Source organism: Gymnoscopelus braueri (genome assembly GCF_963280865.1).
Source record: "Gymnoscopelus braueri genome assembly, chromosome: 2".
Lineage (NCBI taxonomy): Eukaryota > Metazoa > Chordata > Actinopteri > Myctophiformes > Myctophidae > Gymnoscopelus > Gymnoscopelus braueri.
Genome location: NC_137604.1, coordinates 59,362,288 through 59,384,787, shown reverse-complemented (window position 1 = coordinate 59,384,787; position 22,500 = coordinate 59,362,288). Strand labels below are relative to the sequence as shown.

At 41.1% G+C, this 22,500-nt stretch overlaps 1 protein-coding gene across 4 annotated transcripts in view; it reads left to right on the top strand.

The window, feature by feature from the left end:
* vav1 (vav guanine nucleotide exchange factor 1) overlaps positions 1–22,500 on the top strand; it is a 42,154-nt gene that overhangs the window by 6,415 nt on the left and 13,239 nt on the right. For all 4 annotated transcript variants that reach the window (XM_080412267.1, XM_080412264.1, XM_080412266.1 and 1 more), the window contains exons 4-13: positions 12,562–12,678; positions 14,996–15,054; positions 16,712–16,777; positions 17,824–17,926; positions 18,914–19,009; positions 19,268–19,336; positions 19,694–19,797; positions 20,489–20,588; positions 20,966–21,061; positions 21,739–21,807. In XM_080412267.1, the coding sequence (XP_080268393.1) occupies positions 12,562–12,678; positions 14,996–15,054; positions 16,712–16,777; positions 17,824–17,926; positions 18,914–19,009; positions 19,268–19,336; positions 19,694–19,797; positions 20,489–20,588; positions 20,966–21,061; positions 21,739–21,807 (879 nt within the window). The remainder of the gene's footprint in view (positions 1–12,561; positions 12,679–14,995; positions 15,055–16,711; positions 16,778–17,823; positions 17,927–18,913; positions 19,010–19,267; positions 19,337–19,693; positions 19,798–20,488; positions 20,589–20,965; positions 21,062–21,738; positions 21,808–22,500) is intronic.

The window sequence follows — 22,500 nt, the reverse complement described above, 5'->3', positions numbered from 1 at the left end:
AATTACAGAGGTGACGTGACTTACGACTAGCTGTTGAGTCTGTGTGTGTGTGTCAGTGTGTGTCAGTGTGTGTCAGTGTGTGTCAGTGTGTGTGTGTGTGTGTGTGTGTGTGTGTGTGTGTGTGTGTGTGTGTGTGTGTGTGTGTGTGTGTGTGTGTGTGTGTGCGAGCGCTCACAAGTTGACACAAGTACATTATCAACACGGTATTATGATGCTAGTGAAGGCTGGGTTACTGTCGTTTTATCGTCGTTTAATCAATTAATTTGCACGCGTATGTGGGCCGGAGCGCTTGATTCGAGTTCGAGCCCCCACGAGCGCGGACATAATTCGGCGCCTATGATCATCATCATCATCATCGGCGGTCACACATGGTCGAGGATGACCTGTCCTCCATCTTGGTCCTTGTGGGTCTTCAGGTGGGCATAGATTCTGGTGCAGTGTGGACAGACAGGGGAATGTAGTGGTGGTGGGTATGGGTTGGACCATTTTGGGCACTTGTCTAGTGCAGCATGGCGGAGGTTATCGTTATACAGAGAGCAGCACCCTCACGGACAGACAAGGTTTACTCCAGGTCGCCTTGTCTGTTGCCACGTCTTCCCAATCATTATAGGTCTATGTGGCACTTCTTTAGGTTTGTTTTAATGTTATCCTTGTACCTCCTCATTTGGCCTCCAGGGGCCCGTTTCCCTTTAACAAGCTGGGAATAAAGGAATTGTTTTGGGAGGATCACACACACACACACACATACACACACACATGCGCGCACACGCACACACGCATGCAAACACGCGCACACACACACACTCCTCTACTATATTTCCATAGGCCATTTCCTTCGTCGCAGCACTTAAGCCCCCTGGCTCTCGGATAGGAAAATTAAACTGATCCATATCTGTCGTCAGAGAGTGTGTGTGTGTGTGTGTGTGTGTGTGTGTGTGTGTGTGTGTGTGTGTGTGTGTGTGTGTGTGTGTGTGTGTGTGTGTGTGTGTGTGCACGTGCACTGGTGGCGTAGAAAAAGAACCAGGAGTGCACATGAAGTGTGGAAAGACCATGAATTGGAGAGAGAGAGATAGATTGAGAGAGAGAGAGGCTGTTGAAAGACAGAGAAGTGCTTATATTGTACTGTATGCAGTATTGTTGCTGCAGTATTTGTACTGTATGCCGTTCATGCATTATGCACTGTATGCAGCATAACGATGCTGTCGGGCAAAAACCTCTTATCTACATCATTTCTAATGTGTGTGTGTGTGTGTGTGTGTGTGTGTGTGTGTGTGTGTGTGTGTGTGTGTGTGTGTGTGTGTGTGTGTGTGTGTGTGTGTGTGTGTGTGTGTGTGTGTGTGTGTGAGTGTGTGTGTGTGTGTGTGTGTGCGTGCGGGGGTGTGTGTGTGTGTGTGTGTGTGTGTATGCAGAGGTAAAGCTAAATTACTGTATAATATGCAGTGGTGTAAAGTACATTTACTCAAGTACTGTACTTAAGTACAATTTTGAGGTATTTTTACTTTACTGGAGTATTTCTAATTGTCTATACTTTTACTTTTACTCCACTACATCTCAGAGGCAAATATTGTACTTTTACTCCACTACAATTATTTGAAAACTTACTAGTTACTTTGCAGATATAAATTATTATATTATAAAACATACATTAACCACTTTAGCCCTGTTTTATACATAGGCTATTTAAAAATAGCCGATCTACAAGCTCACAACGCGTCGCATATGTGAGCTTGTAGATCGGCTATTTTCAAAAAAAGTTTTACTTTTGGTACTTTAAGTTCATTTTGATGACAATACTTTTGTACTGTTACTCAAGTACATTTTGAATTACGGACTTTTACTTGTAACAGAGTACTTCTACATTGCAGTATTGATACTTTTACTTAAGTAACACATTTGAGCACTTTTTCCACCACTGATAATATGGTAGAAGCAAGTGGAGAGGCTTGATTGGTCAGGCTGGCCATCAATCTATGTTTGAAGTTACTGAGTGAAGATGAGGAGTTGGCAATAAGAATGTGTGTATTCTAGAGTAGAGAACCTCTGTGTTTAATCCATCAGGACCGGGAACGCATCTGTGTCATTTTAGATTTCTTTGGGCTATTCAAAAATAGTTTATGGTTATGGTTATTCAGCTTTCAGCATGATCACAGATGTTTAAAAAGACAGGTGCCAATAAAACACTGAATTATTTTGCTGATTACAATACAAAACTTCAAATCTAAAAAATACAATTGCCTATCTAAAAATCTAATAATCTAAAACACAAATCTAAAAGCCACCATCATTTAAAAGTCTGCACATATATGGGATTGGTGATTTCTTGTATCTCTCAGTTCGGCATGCTAGAGCATTGGTTCTCAAAGTGGGGTCCGGGGACCCCCAGGGGTCCTTGAGGGACTTCCAGGGGGTCCCCAGCTAAATGCAAGATGTGAACCAAATGGACCCTTACGGGTAAGTATCTCAGAGAGTGTACAGATGGACACTCTCTACATTAACATTGATTTCCCAGATGGTCCCAGAGTTAGAAATGCCATTAAATGGTGGTCCGTAGCCTAATGCGTGTCAAACTGGGGGTCCTTGAAATTAAAATGGTTGAAAATCACACCTAGTAGAACCAAAATAAATCTTCTCTTATGGGGGTCCCTGGCATATCTTTTCAAATGGGGGTCCGTGGGCTAATAAGTGTCAATTTGGGGGTCCTTGACATGAAAAGGTTTGAGAACCACTGTGTGAGTGTCCAGGTTGTCTCCATTCCTTGTTTGGCGACCAGAGATCTCCTTCCTGAGGCGGGGTAGCCAGTTTCTGAAGTTGGACTTAAACAAGCTCATAGTTCGGCACAGAGTGCCGTGCTGTGAGTTTGTAGATCTGGTATTTTTGGAAACATTTTGAAAATGTGTGCAAATCTTTGAATATATAAATACATTTTTAACTCAAATCTTTGCTTCTGGGGGGTCCCTGGAACAAAATATTTTGAGATGGGGGGGTCCGCGGACAAATACATTGACATGAAAACATTTTTTAGAAACACTAATATTATAGCAACATAAGCTTTTTTTTCCAACAAAAATGTCAGGATTTAGAAGACATTTGTAGAATCCCCAGAAGCAAAGATTTTAGTTTAAAATGTTCGCTTAAAAAATATATACATATTCAAAGATTTGCAAAAAGGTTTTTTTCACGAAAGGTTTTTTTCACGATTTCTCTGTGAGAGAGAGAGAGAGAGAGAGAGAGAGAGAGAGAGAGAGAGAGAGAGAGAGAGAGAGAGAGAGAGAGAGAGAGAGAGAGAGAGAGAGAGAGAGAGAGAAAGAAAGAAAGAAAGAGAAACCAGTATCGGTTCAGAGAACAGGAACAATACTGTATGGTTAAGTTTTATACATGTACATGTGCCCACACACTTCACTGAGAGAGAAATAGAGAAGGAAGCATGCATGCATACACACACACAACATATGCACGCACACACACACACACACACACACACAACACACACGGAACATGATTACTCATTGACTGTGTCTGAAAACACTCACTCATTCACTACTCTCTGTGCCCTACATACTGGTAGTTATGTAGAGCAGCTAGCGCTTCCCAGTTTGCGAGGCGTTGTGAGATTGAAGATTGGCTGTTTTCACAATATTTATCTGTGGAGTCAAACTAAATGCAATGCCTACAATTCCTACAATTCCTACAATTCCCAGTGCTTGTCAGGGTGGGGGGGGGGGGGGGGGTTCTCAATTCAAATATGATTATTTTGGGGGGTTATGGCCTGAAAAGTTTGGGAACCCTTGAACTAAATAATTCACTATGGCCAAAACAGGCCATGCATTTAATTATTTAAACTTTATACAACCTTTTATATATTAAAAAAAAACTAGCTTACGGATCATAGTATGATCAAGTAGGGCGAAAAAAAACACAAAGAAGTTAGAATATGAAGATATGAGGTTTCTGCCCGATATAATAGTGCACTTAGTGACTAGGAAGTGATTTCAGACACGTCATGCATCTATTGAACTTAACATAAAAACACGGACCACTTTGTCATTGAATTTCAGATGATTAATCCATTAAGACCGGAAAGGCATCTGTGTCATTTTAAGATTTATTTTGCCATTCAAAAATAGCAGATATACAAGCTGCACTATGAGCTTGTAGATCTGCACCAAAAATAATAATTATCGTTTGTGTAATTTCTGAAAATCTTTGAATATTATGTTTTTTTACTCAAATCTTTGCTTCTGGAGATTCTACATCTACAAAACTTAATGTCTTCTACATCCTAACAGGGTTTTTTTCCTTATGTTGCTATAATATCAGTGGTTCTCAAACTTTTTTCATGTCGAGGACCCCCAAAATAATATGTATTTGTCCGCAGACCCACCCCCCCATCTCAAAATATTTTGTTCCAGGGACCCCCAGAAGCAAAGATTTGAGTTAAAAATATATATATTCAAAGGTTTGCACACATTTTCACGATTTTTTCCCTCAAAAATAGCAGATCTACAAGCTCATAGAGCTTGTAGATCTGCTATTTTTGAATAGCCAAAGAAATCTAAAATGACACAGATGCGTTCCCAGTCTTAATGGTTTTAAAGAGGTGGTGCCATGGTTTTGCACTTTTTCAGTTTTTCATGTGTCTATGAGGTTGATAAAACTTCATTAAGCCCCCTGGTGGTGTTTTTATGGTGTTTTATGTCTTCTCTGACTATTTTGAGTTTCTACCTGGAGGCTGAAACCTTGAGGGTCAAACGTGCCAATAGAAAAACAGCGCTTTAGTGACATAGTAAAAACATACCCTCCCCCTCATTATCATAACACGGAGGCGGGACTAGGACAGGTGGGTGGTGCTAAGGTGGTGGAAGAGGTGCTAAGGTGAGAACCAGGTATACTTAATGAACTGGAGGCGTGTCCACATAAAAACATAATTTTAAAATTTTCTGTACACTTTTTGGAAAAAAATCTTCCTCCTAGTATAACCATAATACCTGATCATCACTGAAAATCACGGCACCCCGCCTTTAAACAAATAGGTCACACACACACACACACACACACACACACACACACACACACACACACACACACACACACACACACACACACACACACACACACACACACACACACTGCCTTGTGGTGCAGACAGACAACAATGTGTAATACATCTTACACAATATCTGTTGGTGTTCCTCATCAGAAGCTTCTTGAAGCTCAAAGTGTTTCCAAATAACTGAATTGGTCATACTTTTCTAGTTGACCAAAGCCTGTCTGTCCCTCTTCTTGACTCTAGCTCAGTGGGTCTTCAAATATTTTCCAGGCCAAGGACCCCCCTAAGCAGAGAGAGAGAGAGATGCTAAAGTTCTCCTCAGAATAGTAATGCTATAGGGTTGAAGTGGTTAATGTAAAAAAATAATAATAATAATAATAATAATAATAATATATATATATATATATATATATATATATATATATATATATATATATATATATATATATATATATATATATATATATATATATATATATATATATATATATATATATATATATATATGTATATATCCCCCCCCCCTGTAGTAACTCTGAGGACCCCCTGCTCTAGCTGAACACCTCACCAAACTGAGAGCGAGTGTGGGCTCTTAAAGAGAATGTGTTCTGGATTTACAACAACAAGAGACAGTACAAGAGAACACCATTATGAAACGGGATGCAGCGCGAGAATTGTTTTGTCTCGATTATCTTGTTTTCATCATCGCCGGAAGACGACCATCTTAATTAAAAATGTTATGAACAACATGGAGCCTGTAGCATCCTTATTCTAGGGGCAAACACTGGACAAACTCACAATGCGTTCAATTGGCAATTTTTGGTGAAAAGATACTATCTCTAATATCCCTAGTATTGAGCCTTGGAGGACCCCAGTCCGCTAAGTATATAAGTGGATAAATTAACGCAAGCATACATGCACATGCACATGCACATGCACACACACCTCAACTTAAATATCGTCGCTGTCCAAAACCGTTGCTTTTTTATCATTATTTTTTAAACGTTTTAAAATAGTGAAAATAGCCGATCTACAAGCTCACAACGCCTCGCACCGCGTTGAAATGGTTACAGTCAGCATGTAAACCATACAGAACTATGTAACTGTTTATCTTTTGTACTCTTACATGAATACTTTTCAACACAACTAATCTCACTTCTACTTGAGTCATATTTTTTAAAGGATGGCAGGGTGGTCTTTGTCGGGTGGAAACCTCATTATGTCCAAAAAAACAGATCTACAAGCTCAAGCCAAAACACGGCACGAAGCGACGCGTTTCGAGCTTGCCGGATCTGTTACTTTTGATGTTGTGACGCTGTAGTTACTACAGCGTCACAAATGATCAAGTAGGGCGTTGATTTATACAAAAACACAGAAAGGTGTACGGAGATAAGAGGTTTCGGCCCGACAGCAACGATATTCATAGTGTTCTCTTTCCACCCCCTGCAGTCACTAGTCTGGTTCACTATGTAATTTTGTCGGATTTTTTTGAAGATTTGCAAAACTATACATTTTTGGAAAGGTTATTGTCTAAGGAATCAGAAAATCAATGTTTGCATTTGCCCAGATGTGTATATGGCGGCCATATTGGCAATTACAAAATGGCCACCCTAAAATGTACGTTTTTTAATATCTCTGCCTCTAAATAAGCTGGAACATTGATTTTAACTCTTAAACCTTCATTTTCAGTGTCGAGGAATCCAATGGTGGTAATTATAAAGCTACAAAACCTTACAATATTAACCCTTAGATGCATGACTGAGTCCAAAATGACCAGATGTGGTTGTTTTCTTGCAATAGCTTTGTAATTAAAAAAACATTTATCAATTCATATTGAAGATTTGCAAAACTATACATTTTTGGAAAGGTTATTGTCTAAGGAATCATAAAATCAATGTTTGCATTTGCCCAGATGTCTGTGGCCATATTGGAATTGACAAAATGGCCACCATAAAATTTATGTTTTGTAATATCTTGGCTTCTAAATAAGATGGAACATTGTTTTTAATGGCTAAACCTACATTTTCAGGGTCAAGGAATCCAATGGTGCAAGTTATCATTTCATTTTTTTGTATCATCCCATTGACATAATCCATCATATGGGTAAAAACAGCACAGCCCAGGCAGTCAGTCAGATACTAACTCAGTGTTCTTTTTATTTCTTTTAACTGTGAACTTTGGATGTTTGTGTAACCATCTTAAACATCATGACATGTGTAATCTTAGACAGTCTCTATCCATCATCATCATCATCATCACTTTCGTGCATCACAGCTTGGGAATCATCATCGTTCTGGCACTGGCTGCTGCACTGACACATTTCAGTACAGACTAAGTCCTTAGCTTTGCAGGAACATCTGCCAGAAGAACAGTCTGATTTGCACTTGCATTGAACCATCTCAAGGATGGCCTTTGGAGCTGGGAGGACCTCTGTGGTCGTTGGTTTCAGCATGCCACCCGAGTGTTTGAAGTACCCATTTTGCAGGGGATCCAGCTGTGGATCCTGCAGAGCAATGGCTGCTTGTGCCCATGCCCTTGTTTGGACATGGACTCTCAAAATGTGCTGTTTCAGAGCTCCAGGTGTTGGAGGGAGCTTGTCACTTTCTGCCCTGTGCTTGCAGAACAGATGCCATCGCAGTTCAGGGATTGTCTTGATGTTGATACCCTTGGGTGAGTAAGCTGCACATACAAAGGACTCCAGTGTTGACAGCATTCCTTCTGTCACTTCTGCTTCATCCAAAAGCATCTGCAGAGCTTTGATAATATCTCCATCCGTTTTGAGGTAGACCTGCAGCCAGGTTGCCTTGCTTATACGGGAGAACCTCCCTGTGTTGTCGGCCCCAGTGAATGCATGGAAGGCTGGCAAAGCCTTTGCTCTTTCTTTACCTAGAGCTCGCCACAATCTTCAATCTGCACAACACCAGAGGCCATAGAAATGGACGTGTTCATCAGCAGGAGGTCGTAGTTTGCTGTGACTAGCACTAAAACGTCCGTATCTGGGGAGAAAAATACCAACTGTGCATCAGGTGGGTTTCGCTGTGAAGCCAGCACAGCCTGGTGGATCAGCAGTGTGTCTGCTTCTTCGTGGTTATTTTCTTCAAAGACCAGGTCTTTGTTGCTCCTAGTGTATCTAGAAGCAGACGTGATGATCAGCTTGGAGGATCCCCTGTTGTACTCTAGTGTTTTGGTATCAAGATAGTCAGTCAGATCAGCCTTCGTCTTGTCATGGGAGAGGAACCTGCTCATCGGGATGTGTTTGATGGTAGGCAAGGCAACCTGGCTGCAGGTCTACCTCAAAACGGATGAAGATGTTATCAATGCTCTACAGATGCTTTTGGATGAAGCAGAAGTGATGGAAGGAATGCTGTCAACGCTGGAGTCCTTACAGCTTACTCACCCAAGGGTATCAACATCAAGACAATCCCTGAACTGCGATGGCATCTGTTCTGCAAACACAGGGCAGAAAGTGACAAGCTCCCTCCAACACCTGGAGCTCTGAAGCAGCATATCTTGAGAATCCATGTCCAAACAAGGGCATGGGCACAAGCAGCCATTAATATGCAGGATCCACAGCTGCATCCCCTGCAAAATGGGTACTTCAAACACTTGGATGGCATGATGAAACCAACGACCACAGAGGTCCTCCCAGCCCAAAAGGCCATCCTTGAGATGGTTCAATGCAAGTGTAAATCTGACTGTTCTTCTGGCAGATGTTCCTGCAAAGCTAAGGACTTAGCCTGTACTGAAATGTGTCATTGCAGCAGCCAGTGTCAGAACGATGTCGATTCCCAAGCTGTGACGCACGAAAGTGATGATGATGATGATGATGATTATGATGATGCATAGAGACTGTCTAAGATTACACATGTCATGATGTTTAAGATGGTTACACAAACATCCAAAGTTCACAGTTAAAAGAAATAAAAAGAACACTGGGTTAGTATCTGACTGACTGCCTGGGCTGTGCTGTTTTTACCCATATGATGGATTATGTCAATGGGATGATACAAAAAATGAAATGATAACTTGCACCATTGGATTCCTTGACCCTGAAAATGTAGGTTTAGCCATTAAAAACAATGTTCCATCTTATTTAGAAGCCAAGATATTACAAGACATACATTTTACGGCGGCCATTTTGTCAATTCCAATATGGCCACAGACGTCTGGGCAAATGCAAACATTGATTTTATGATTCCTTAGACAATAACCTTTCCAAAAATGTATAGTTTTGCAAATCTTCAATATGAATTGATAAATGTTTTTTAATTACAAAGATATTGCAAGAAAACAACCACATCTGGTCATTTTGGACTCAGTCATGCATCTAAGGGTTAATATTGTAAAGTTTTGTAGCTTTATAATTACCACCATTGGATTCCTCGACACTGAAAATGTAGGTTTAGGAGTTAAAATCAATGTTCCAGCTTATTTAGAGGCCGAGATATTAAAAAACGTACATTTTAGGGTGGCCATTTTGTAATTGCCAATATGGCCGCCATATACACATCTGGGCAAATGCAAACATTGATTTTCTGATTCCTTAGACAATAACCTTTCCAAAAATGTATAGTTTTGCAAATCTTCAAAAAAATCCGACAACATTGTAAATCTAAGCATAAGGAACCAGACTACACTTTGATTGGTTCAGGAACAGGTGTGTGAATGACTTTGTTTGGAAAACGAAAACAAGTCCCTCATGGTTTTAGAAAGCAGAATTTGAGGGTAAATGATGGTGCTGGGTTTCACAGAAGGTCGTTCTGGGATCGTTACCTGAAAACTAAGTGTGACTACCTCTCTAGAAACAAAGGAACTGATACTTTTAAACTGCACTATGCAACTTTCCTCTTCTACCCCGGATTTGAACCCGGTTTCCTGCGCAAGTGCTGACTTTTTCTGTACCATTGAGCTAATAGAGCCTGCCTGCTTGCTCAGGGGAGAGAGAATCTAAAAAATCACCAATCATAAATCTTTTTTTAAAGTGCTTTTGTGGTTAATCAGACCGATCGATGTAGTCTATTATTTAAGAAATCACTCAAGACATTCATTGATGCAGTATATAACTTGTTTTTATTATCCAACAAAACTGCTTCTTTATTATTCAATGAATCAAACAGTACTCTAAAATGATTGCTATGAAGACAATCGATAGTTGCAGCTCTAATATAGAGAGAGGCAGTGATATAGAGCAGTGGTTCTCAAAGTGGGATAATACAGGTACAATAATATACATTAATATACAACACTAGTAGCAATGAAACATATATGTACAGTAAACAGTGGGGGGGGGGTGGCATTTCTCGTGTTAACCCATTCAATTCGGGAACGCATCTGTGTCATTTTAAGAGTTTTTTGGCTATTCAAAAATAGCAGATCTACAAGCTCATAGCACAGCACTCGTGCCACGCTATGAATGCTATTTTTGAAAATAAATCGTGAAAATGTGTGCAAATCTTAGTATATATATATATATACATTTTTAGAGAGAGAGAGAGAGAGAGAGAGAGAGAGAGAGAGAGAGAGAGAGAGAGAGAGAGAGAGAGAGAGAGAGAGAAGGACAGTGATAGACAGAGAGAGAGAGAGAGAGAGAAGGACAGTGATAGACAGAGAGAGAGAGAGAGAGAGAGAGAGAGAGAGAGAGAGAGAGAGAGAGAGAGAGAGAGAGAGCATGCAGGAAAGGCCCACAGTGTGGGCGTCTGCAACTTTATGAAAATCCCTCTTGATGATTCATCATTCACATCAGACAGGACTGACCGTAATGTCACCACTCTGTGTGTGTGTGTGTGTGTGTGTGTGTGTGTGTGTGTGTGTGTGTGTGTGTGTGTGTTTGTGTGTGTGTGTGTGTGTGTGCCTGCGTGCGTGCATGGCCATGGGTGCGTGGGTGGGTGGGTGGGGTGTGCACACACACGTGCATGCATGTGCAACCCTGGGGAATCCTAGTGGTTGAGTAATAACGTCCGCTGATTAACAGCTGGTACATGATTTGGACATGTTGATACTTACGCATACAGTGTACACACACACGCACGCACGCACGCACGCACGCACGCACGCACGCACGCACGCACGCACGCACGCACGCACGCACGCACGCACACACACACACACACACACACACACACACACACACACACACACACACACACACACACACACACACACGGGGGGGGGGGGGGGGGGGCACACTGTGTGTGGTCGGTTATATAATTTATATTTGTGTATGCGTGTAAGTTGAAAGTCTGTGTGAGTTGAAATTAACTCATGACAGAGTGATATATATGCAAGTGCAGCAAGTATCAGTCAGAACTCTACGTTTCCCCTTTTTCTGAATTTAGAGTTCCTGTTCCTATTTCCCACTGCTGAGCAAACACACAGAGAGAGAGAGAGAGAAACAGAGAGAGAGATGAAAAGAGAGAGAGACAGAAACAAGAGAGCAGGAAGTTAATGTAAAACAGTTGTCACTGTGCAAATGTCTTTAACTGCCAAACAATTTTAAAGAAGTGCTTTACCACGGTCCTGTGGTTTGCGTGACAGTTTCGTTTTGCAGCCTAGAGTCTTATCATCTATTTACCGTCCGTAGCCAATATGTTGTTTGTTTGTGTGCAATCATATTCATAATACAATCATATGCATAATACAATCACTGTTGTTGATGACGGGCCATGATTACACACAGCTATGTTGTGACAGTTTAATGGCCTCACATTATCATCCCAGAGACAGTTTAGTCAGCAAACTGTGACAATAAAACGTCCCTGTCGGGCCAGGAAACCTCTTATCTCCGTATTCTAACCTTTTGTGGGTTTGTTTTCACAATGTATTTATTTATTTAGGCATTTTAGCAGACGCTCTTAATCCAGAGTGATTTACAATAAGCAAGGACAACGCAAGGTAATACATGAAATGCATAGAGACAGTAATCTAGGATCATAGGTAAACCAAGAACCAGTGGTGTGTTCCAGGTTTTTTCGGAGGGTATATGATAATTATTCCCTGCATGACATGCACGTGGTCGTGGGTATACGCTAGCGCGTTTTCAATGGATGAAATGGTTATTAGACTGTATACACTTTTTCCCAAAAGAATCTGGACTGTATACGGCGTATACAGCGTAACACGGTAGAACACACCACTGCCAAGAACCTATCAGTCTAAACAGTATAATATAAAAACATTAATACTCTGTGCATTGAAACTGTACAAGCTATAAGATGCCAGGTCTTCAAACGAACCTGGCATCTGTCTAAATAATACACTATCTAAATTACGTAAATGTAGTGCTATTTTGGAATTTGCGTCCAGAAAAATAACAGTTTTGGACATATGAGGTTATAACAACTCTCTCTCTCTCTCTCTCTCTCTCTCTCTCTGTGTGTGTGTGTGTGTGTGTGTGTGTGTGTGTGTGTGTGTGTGTGTGTGTGTGTGTGTGTGTGTGTGTGTGTGTGTGTGTGTGTGTGTGTGTGTGTGTGTGTGTGTGTGTGTGTGTGTGTGTGTGTGTGTGTGTGACTGTGTAGTTCCTGTGCTTGAAGAACATCCGTACCTTCCTGGCTGTTTGTCAGGAGAGATTCAGCCTGAAGAAGAGTGAACTGTTCGAGGCCTTCGACCTCTTTGATGTCAGAGACTTCGGCAAGGTACTGTTAACCCCTCCCCCCCACACACACACACACACACACACACACACACACACACACACACACACACACACACACGCGCACAAGGTACTGTTACCCCCCCCTCCACACACACACACACACACACACACACACACACACACACACACACACACACACACACACACACACACACACACACACACACACACACACACACACACACAATTGTTTCGGTTTGAAACATGAGTCAAACATTTTGAGTATCTGATACTCAGTATCAGTATCAGTATCTATACTGCAGGTGAAACGTGGTTTTGTGAGGGTTTGAGCGGCAGTGGCTCAGGGGTAGAGATTGAAGCCGTGAGGTTCCCAGTTCGATCCCGGGCTCCCCCAGAAGAGTTAGTGTCGAAGTGTCCTTGAGCAAGACGCTGAACCTCTAATTGCTCCCGATGAGCAGGTTGGTGCCTTGCATGGTTTCCTCCGCCATCGGTGTGTGAATGTGTGTGTGAATGGGTGAATGTAATGCACAATCTATTCTATGTAAAGCGCTTTGGATAAAGCGATATATAAATGCACCATTTACAAGAAATCAATACTAGGAGCAGTAATAGTGTAATTACAGAAACAACAGTGTGGGGTCATTTCTTTTGGCTAGAAGACTTGTCTAGGTCCAGTTGTAAATTGCAGACAGGTTTTCTTTTATGAAGGTTTGGAAGGAGGGTAGGGAGTCACACTTTTTGATGACTGGTGGTAGGACATTCCACAATTTGGTGGCATAATAGTAGAATTTATTCAAATTGTGCAAAAAAAAAATATGAATGCGTTTTGTTTTTCAGGAATTGTGCCTGCTCAGTTGAAGAACAACTGTAAGGAGGGATTTAACAATCCCTTCTTACAGGGAATTTCGTTTTTCAGATGTTTGGCAACAGACTTTCATTTCTTGTTCTGTGTTTTTTGTTCTTCCCTTTCCTAAATGAAAGTAAACCTTAGACAGAAAGATTGACAGGCGCCACAGCGCGTCTGAAAATGGCTGCTATTCCAGGTTATTGTCGTTCAATATTTCAAAGCCAATATTTGGCTGGCTATCTTGCAATATTTTAGCTGTGCGTGCCTAACCCATATTACAACAAAAAATAAAACTAACACTAAAACTAATCAAATCTAAACTAAAACTAAAGGTCCTTACACACCGGGGCGATTTTTTGATGCGATTTATTTAAAAAAAAAAACCTTATAAAGTCAATGCAAGCTTCCACATCAGTTTCGCGGCGCGAAAAAGCGTCTTTTGCTTATTCGGGCCGAGTCCGAATTTTGCGTATATTTGCATAATCGCCGGTGTGTAATGACCTTAAGCCTTTTCAAGAAACAATGGAGGGGGGCGCCTAGCGGTTCAGGCGCACACCACTCCAGCTTGACAGCGTGTCGTGGGTTCGACTCCCGATCCCGACGACCTTTCCTGTGTGTCTCCCCCCATCTCTCTCCCCATTTCCTGTCAGCCTACTGTCCTATCAATAAAGGCATAAAAAGCCCCCAACATTATTTTTTTAAATGTGGAGGGCGCCTAGTATAGACACCTGTAGGACTCCCGAGTCTGGTCTATATTATATAGGGTTTAAATCAGGGGTCTTCAACGTTTTCAGGCCAAGGACCCCTTAGCTGAGAGAGAGATGAAGCAGGGACCCATATTGTATAAAATTGTGTTTCAGATTATCTTTTGCTGCTCTTTTTTCCCCTCTACACCTATAACTCTTTGCCAAAAATAGACGATCTACAAGCTCACAACGCCTCGCGCTTGTGAGCTTGTAGATCTGCTATTTTTGGCTTGGGTTCTCCTCAGAAAAGGGATGCTAAGGTAGTGGTTGATGAAAAAAAAAGAAGTCATATCACACAAAGATTTGGCGGACCCCCTGTAGTAATTCTGAGGACCCCCTAGGGGTCCCGGACCCCCTGTTGAAGACCCCGGGTTTAAATAGTTAGACAGTATAAATCTGCAAACCAAATAAGCTCCCATTAAATCCTCTGGCGTCTGGTGTTTTGTTTTACTAGAGGTTTGAGGTCAATGATTGGATACAATTGGTTTTCCCCGAACCTGAAAATGCCTGTTCTGTTTAATAATGATGATCTGAACAAACAGTTACATTTGTACTCTCTCTGAATTATAAACGTGTGTGTGTGTGTGTGTGTGTGTGTGTGTGTGTGTGTGTGTGTGTGTGTGTGTGTGTGTGTGTGTGTGTGTGTGTGTGTGTGTGTGTGTGTGTGTGTGTGTGTGTGTGTGTGTGTGTGTGTGTGTGTGTGTGTGTGTGTGTGTGGGTGTGTGTGTGTGTGTGTCTTGCAGGTAATTGACACCTTGTCCACCCTGTCCCATTCTTCCATCGCTCTACACAAAAACTTCCAGTAAGTCACTTCTTCATTCTTCTGTGTGTTTCTCATCCGCAGTTTCTGTCTATTTCTATCTATACAATCAATATACAGACAGATTGATTGTCTTTTCCACTTGTTTTTAGCTCTATATTCTTGTGTATTTTGCGAGCTTGAATGTTTTCGTTTTGTTCTTATTGAACTTTGTATGCCTGCCTGCGTTTTATTGAACTCTTCCATTAACCTCTTGAACACTATAGCTTCCTGGGCATGTCACAGTAGGCGAACATTTTGGTGAAAAAAATAGCTTCGCATTGTAAGAGAGATTTGGTGTTGAGGGGGGAAAAGGAGGAGGACTAGTATCGAGCCATGGGGGACACCGGTTAATGACGTATATATGGTTTAAGCGGTTATTGAAAGAGTTCTGTATGAGCATACTGGCTTCCTTCCTCTTCATGCACAGTAATTATGCTTCTTGTTTTGTACTGTACTGTATCTATTCTGTGTGATGTGGCAATAAAGTTGAATCTGATTCTGGACATTGATAGAACAGTGTTTTTGACACTGCCCATCTCATTGTGGAAATAAGACAAAATAAAGCACCAGCAACTGTGAATTTTTGTTTGACCAATCAAACACAATGTTCACATTCACGGTGTCTTCTGTGCTGACGTTCGGCTAGTTAAAAAATCATGGAGATGCAAGAACTTAACGTCATCAGCAGCAAGGGAATGAGTTTGTTCCTTTTCTCTGCAACATCTTTTTGGTGAAAAGGGATGTTGCAGCCCTGACTGACTGACTGACTGATATATTTTGGAGCTAGGCCTGTCACAATTATTACATAATCACCTAGTCATAATTATTTTAGATAATAAGTATAAAGTTGTTGAATTATGTAAGTTACCTGCCCTGTGCACCTTTTGTTTACGAAGCCTAAAAAAGCCAGAAACACAAATGTATTTTTTGTTCCAATGTTCAACCACAGAAACTATTAAATTGTTAATCGCAATTATTCGAGCGACAATTAAGCGCCAAGTAAAATGTCATAATGGTGACAGCCGTAATCGAAGCCCATATACCCTCCTCACTCACCTGACTACATAATTACACCTTTATCACCCCCCATGTCCACGCTTCACCAACACTCACAGACAGTGGTGGAAAAAGTGCTCTCATTTTTTATTTTAGTAAAAGTATCAATACTGCAACGTAGAAATACTCTGTTACAAGTAAAAACCAGGAATTCAAAATGTACTTGAGTAAAAGTACAAAAGTATTGGTATCAAAATGGTCTTAAAATACCAAAAGTAGAAAGTACTCATTATGCTGTAATGTATTAAAAGTATTTTGAAAATAGCAGATCTACAAGCTCACAATGCGCCGCGATTGTGAGCTTGTAGATCTGCTATTTTCAAATAGCCGAAATATATATAGGGCTGAAGTGGTTAATGTATGTTTTGTAATAATAATCAAAGCCTACAAAGTAACTAGTAACTATAGCTGTCAAATAATTGTAGTGGAGTAAAAGTACAATATTTGCCTCTGAGATGTAATGGAGTAGAAGTAAAAGTATGGAAAACTGGAAATACTCTAGTGATGTAAAGATATCTCAAAATTGTACTTAAGTACAGTACTTGAGTAAATGTACTTACTTAATTTACACCACTGCTCTCACACATCCCTGTGTCTCCAGGCCGTTCCCATCAGAAGGATGTGCATCAGATGACGACATCTACAACGGACTGTCTGACCAGATAGAGTAAGGACTGTTCTTTAACATTTTTATATCAGGATGGAATGTTTGAGATGATTTGATGATCCCAGTTAACCCTCACTGTGAATGTGACAGACACTTTACTTTACTATACTTTTAATTCTAAGAATACCATACCTAGTTTAAACCCAACTAAAAACCCACATACCTACCCAAGTCTAAACCTAAACAATAGAATATCTAAAGCCTAATTTGAAATATCTAAGATTTGAAAAGTATCAATGGTCACATGTTTGAGACATTTTAAACCATTGTTTTAGTTGTGTTTTAAAAGTACACAAGGTGGGGCTTTCCCCGTAAAGCAGTGGTTTTCAACCCTTTTCATATCAAGGTCCAATTATTTATTATTCGGCATTTGAGCCCCAGACCACCGTTTCATGAGATTTAGCCTCTCAGACCTCTCAAAACGTATATTTCGTTGTCGTTTGATACGATTTTGTCCACAATTCCATCCATGCTGTATTGATGTTGGTACCAATAGGAGAGATGACAGGCAAACGTTGATCAAAATAACAATTCTTCTACATTCTCTAATTGTGTGACTTCTCGTAAATTAAGTCTTGCAGATGTTAAACAATAATTTAACTCTTGAGAGCGTAAAATGAAACCAAATGGACCCGTAAGGGTCCATTTGGTTTGATTTTACGCTCTCAAGAGTTAAAGATCTATAAGGGTCCATTTGGTTTCATTTTACGCTCTCAAGAGTTAAAGATCTATAAGGGTCCATTTGGTTACCGGACCAATGGTTTATACCCACTGCTGTAGAGTGACTGGGAGGCTATTCCATCGTATCTATAGGCTTCACTTGATGGAGAGGACATTCTGTCATAAGTCTTTGCTGTGTCCTTTGTTGGACTATTTAGGGATCTGAAGAGCTGATGCGTATGAAACTTATGATGACAACAGTGTTGACTGACAATAATAATCATGTTTATGATTATGTGTGTGTGTGTGTGTGTGTGTGTGTGTGTGTGTGTGTGTGTGTGTGTGTGTGTGTGTGTGACTGTATATTTACCGTTTGTGTGTGCCAGTGACACGGTGGATGAAGATGATGACCTGTATGATTGTGTGGAGGATGAGGAAGATGAAGGAGATGAAATCTATGAAGACTTGATGAGGGCAGAGCCAGAGACTGTGAGTGTTCAAGTTCAACACACCATACTGCAGGGATTCAAACGTTAAAATGTGTTTTTAAAAAATAGCACATGTAGTGAGCTTGTATATCTGCTATTTTTGAATAGCCAACTTTATATTACATTAAAGGGTTCAAATGTTTTAACACATTTAGCTGGGGACCTCCTGGAACCCCCTCAAGTATCGGTACTTGTTGCCTATTTTTACATCGGTAAAAATTGTTGCATCGGTACTTGTTGCCTATTTTTGATTGATGCTAATTACGTTTACCAGATGTATGTTGGTTACTTTGTTCGCTATGCAATTTTATTTAGATAGCACGTTGTGTGATGTTTGGTGTACGAGTTGCAGTGGTGGAAAAAGTACTCAAATGTTTTACTTAAGTAAAAGTATCAATGCTGCAATTCAGAAATACTCTGTTAAGTAAAAGTCCGGAATTAAAAAATAAAGTATTGGTATCCCATTTCACATAAAATGTATACAAAACTTTTGAAAATAGCATATCTACAAGCTCACGATGCGTCGCATCGCGACACATTGTGAGCTTGTAGATCTGCTATTTTCAAAATATAGGACTGAAGTGGTTACTGTATGTTTTGTGATAATTATCAAAATCTACAAAGTAACTAGTAACTGAAGTTTTCAAATAATTGTAGTAGTAAAAGTATAATATTTGCCTCTGACATGTAGTGGAGTAGAAGTAAATGTACTGACAATTGGAAATACCCCAGTAAAGTAAAACAAAATACCTCGAAATTGTACTTAAGTACAGTACTTGAGTCAATGTACTTAGTTACTTTACACCACTGTTGCTTAGTAGCACAGATTTATTTACTAACCCTTACACGTGACCTTTTACCCTGTCATTTGCTGACTAGGGTTCATGCTATTTACTCTGATCTAGCACTAGGTCATTTGCCCTGGATAAGAGCGTCAACTAAATGCTGTAGCTAAATTGTAAATGATAAATTGTGTGTGTTTTCAAAGCAACAAAAGGCTCCTGTAGACAAGAGAGGATGCTGCCTGCTGGAGATCAGACAGACTGAGGAGAAATACTATGACACACTGGAGTCTATATTACAGGTAAACACACACACGCGCGCGCGCGCACGCACGCACGCACGCACACACACACACACACACACACACACACACACACACACACACACACACACACACACACACACACACACACACACACACACACACACAGTGAGTGAGTGAGTGAGTGAGTGAGTGAGTGAGTGAGTGAGTGAGTGAGTGAGCAAGCAAGCGAGCAAGCCAATGAAAGTGAAAGACCTTAAAGACAGAGGTAACAGTAATATCTTCTCCTGTACGCAGCACTTTATGAAGCCCCTTCAGAAGTTCCTCCTCCCACAAGACATGGAGAGCATCTTCATCAACATAGAGGTGTGTGGACACACACGCACACACACACACACACACACACACACACACACACACACACACACACACACACACACACACACACACACACACACACACACACACACACACACACACTGATATTTTGTCTGGCCTAATACCGTACTGTCATTTTTGGGGGGGGGGTTGTATAGGAAGGGGGCGTGTCTGATAAAATGAATATCAAATATCTAAATACTGAATCAAGCAACTTAAAAACTGTCTGGGGTGAAACACAAAAGCCTGAGTAGATGTTAAAATGACCCCAAACATGTTTGAAAATGAAATATCCCTTTCATGCATGTATAGCTTCTGACTGTAGTGTTGTGTCTGTGTGTGTAGGAGTTGGCCAGGCTCCATCAGACCTTATTGGAGGAGATACGCAACTCTATCCTGAACCAGGATGCCCAGAACCTCCACCTAGTCTTCATCAAATATAAAGAGAGGTATATCATAAGTGCACGCACTCACACATGCACTCACACACACACACACACACACACACACACACACGCACGCACGCACACACACATGCACCAGATGAAAACGACAGACATGAACACGCAGAGCAGAATAGACACTCATCGCCTCTTCACGCTGCTGTTTAGTTTTTTAGTAGTGTAAATACGTCATGTTTTTTTATTTAGAGTAGCCACCCCTTTTTCTCCCCAGTTAAATCGTTATGCCAATTAATCCCTCCCCCTATGCTACTGACTCACCCTGCCAGTGAGGAGCCAAAATACGGCTATAAATACGGCTATAAATACGGCTATAACTAGGTTGTCTTTTTGTGTCGGGCTTTGGGGGTTTGTCAGTGTCATCTAAGTCGGGATGTAAAAGGATATAATTTTGGGGGTCCTTGACATGGAAAAGTTGGAGTACCACTGATATAGCAACATACTGTTAGGATTTAGAAAACATTTTTAGATATGTATTTGGCCACGGACCCCCATCTCAAAATGTTTTGTTCCAGGGACCCCCAGAAGCAAAGTTACAAATGAGTTACAAATGTTCTCTTTAAAAAATATATATTCAAAGATTTGCTCAAATGTTCATGTTCACAGCAAAGGCACGGTCAGTCGCCCGTCCTTATGCTGTGGCATTTCCATCAATGTTGTGATGTCTCTGTCTCTCCAGGTTGTTACTGTATGGACGATACTGCTGTCAGGTGGAGGCGGCTTCCAAACACCTGGACAAGATCGCCACCATGAGAGAGGACGTCCGCATGAAGCTGGAGGTGAGCCCACCCACAGTATATCAGAACAAAGCAAAGGACCAACTGTCTCAACTTTTGACCGAATGATAAACTAACAAGCAGACTTAGGAAATGTAAACAATAAATGGTAACCATGGTAACCATGCATCTCTGACATGTCTCTCTTTTCTCTGTCTGCCTCTGTGTGTCTATATCTGTCTCACTTTTTCTCCTGTCTGTCTGTCTGTCTGTCTGTCTGTCTGTCTGTCTGTCTGTCTGTCTGTCTGTCTGTCTGTCTGTCTGTCTGTCTGTCTGTCTGTCTGTCTGTCTGTCTGTCTGTCTGTCTGTCTGTCTGTCTGTCTGTCTGTCTGTCTGTCTGTCTGTCTGTCTGTCTGTCTGTCTGTCTGTCTGTCTCTCAGGAGTGCTCCAAGCGAGCCAACAGTGGGAGGTTCACCCTCAGAGACTTGCTCATGGTTCCCATGCAGAGGGTTCTCAAGTACCACCTCCTGCTACAGGTAGCCTGATATACCTTGTGATGTGAGCTTGTAGATCTGCTGCTGTTCACCTTTTTTTTTTAATGATTTTTGAAAATAAATGATATTGACACGCCCCAAAATAGAGACGCCAGGTTGAAAGTGCTTAAACCAATGAAAAGTATCAACAAGAACAAGAGATGACTAAATAATAACTACAGTGGATCCACTGGAACACAGTATATCGTCTCTGTCGGGTAGAAACCTAATATGTCCAAAACTGTTACTTTCGAGCTTTTGTGTGACGCTGTAGTACGATCGAGTAGGGCATTCATTTACGAAAAAACACAAAAAGTTAGAATATGGAGATAAGAGGTTTCTGCCCGACAGCAACGATATACAAGGTTTCCACCCAACCCAACCATGACGTATCTGACGACACATAGAATGTAGAAACGTGCATGTTTTTAATAACTGTGCATGGATCCACAGTCATGTACTGTACTCATCAGTGTGTAGTAATGTGACTGTGTCTGTGTGTGTGTGTGTGTGTGTGTGTGTGTGTGTGTGTGTGTGTGTGTGTGTGTGTGTGTGTGTGTGTGTGTGTGTGTGTGTGTGTGTGTGTGCGTGCGTGTGCGTGCGTGCGCGTGCGTGCGTGCGTGCGTGTGTGCGTGTGTGTGCGTGCGTGCGTGTGTGTGTGCGTGTGTGTGTGTGTGCAGGAACTAATGAAACACACCACTGGCTCTGCAGACAAGGACAACCTTCGCACAGCTCTGGACGCCATGAGGGTGAGTGCATCATCTCTGAAATGTGTGACCTTTAAATAATATGTAACATTCCTCTGTGTGCGTGCGTGCGCGTGCGTGCGTGCGGTCACGATTATGAAATTTAGCTTGACGATTAATTGTCACTCAAATAGTTGTAATTAATTATGTCGTTGAACATTATGTAATAAAAATGACATTTCTGTTTGGCTTTTAGGCTTCGTAAACAAAAGTTCCACAGGGCAGATATGACAAATAACAGACATTTCAGTCAGGAACACTCACGTCAAAGTAGATTTAACCATTTATTGCAACAAATGGAATTACAGTTAAACTTGGAGTTAAGATGTTCCCTAACTTTGGCTAAGCAGCATGCTAAGCTAAATCAGAGTACCCTATGCAAAAAAAAAACATACAAGAGCGGGTCCATAGCAAGACATTTAATCAGATTAACTCGAGTCATGCAAACTTGAATGCATTTTAACATTAAAGCCATAGATCATTGAATTCAGTTTAGAGCCATGCAAACATTGAGTTCCAGTTTACTTTAGAACCATGCACACATGAATTTCAGTTCGACATTCAGTTTATACCAGTGGTTCACAAAGTGTGGTCCGGGGACCCCCAGGGGTCCTTGAAGGAGTTCCAGGGGGTCCCCAGCTAAATGATGGATAGTTAGGAACCAAATGGACCCTGATGGGTCTGTAACTCTGAGAG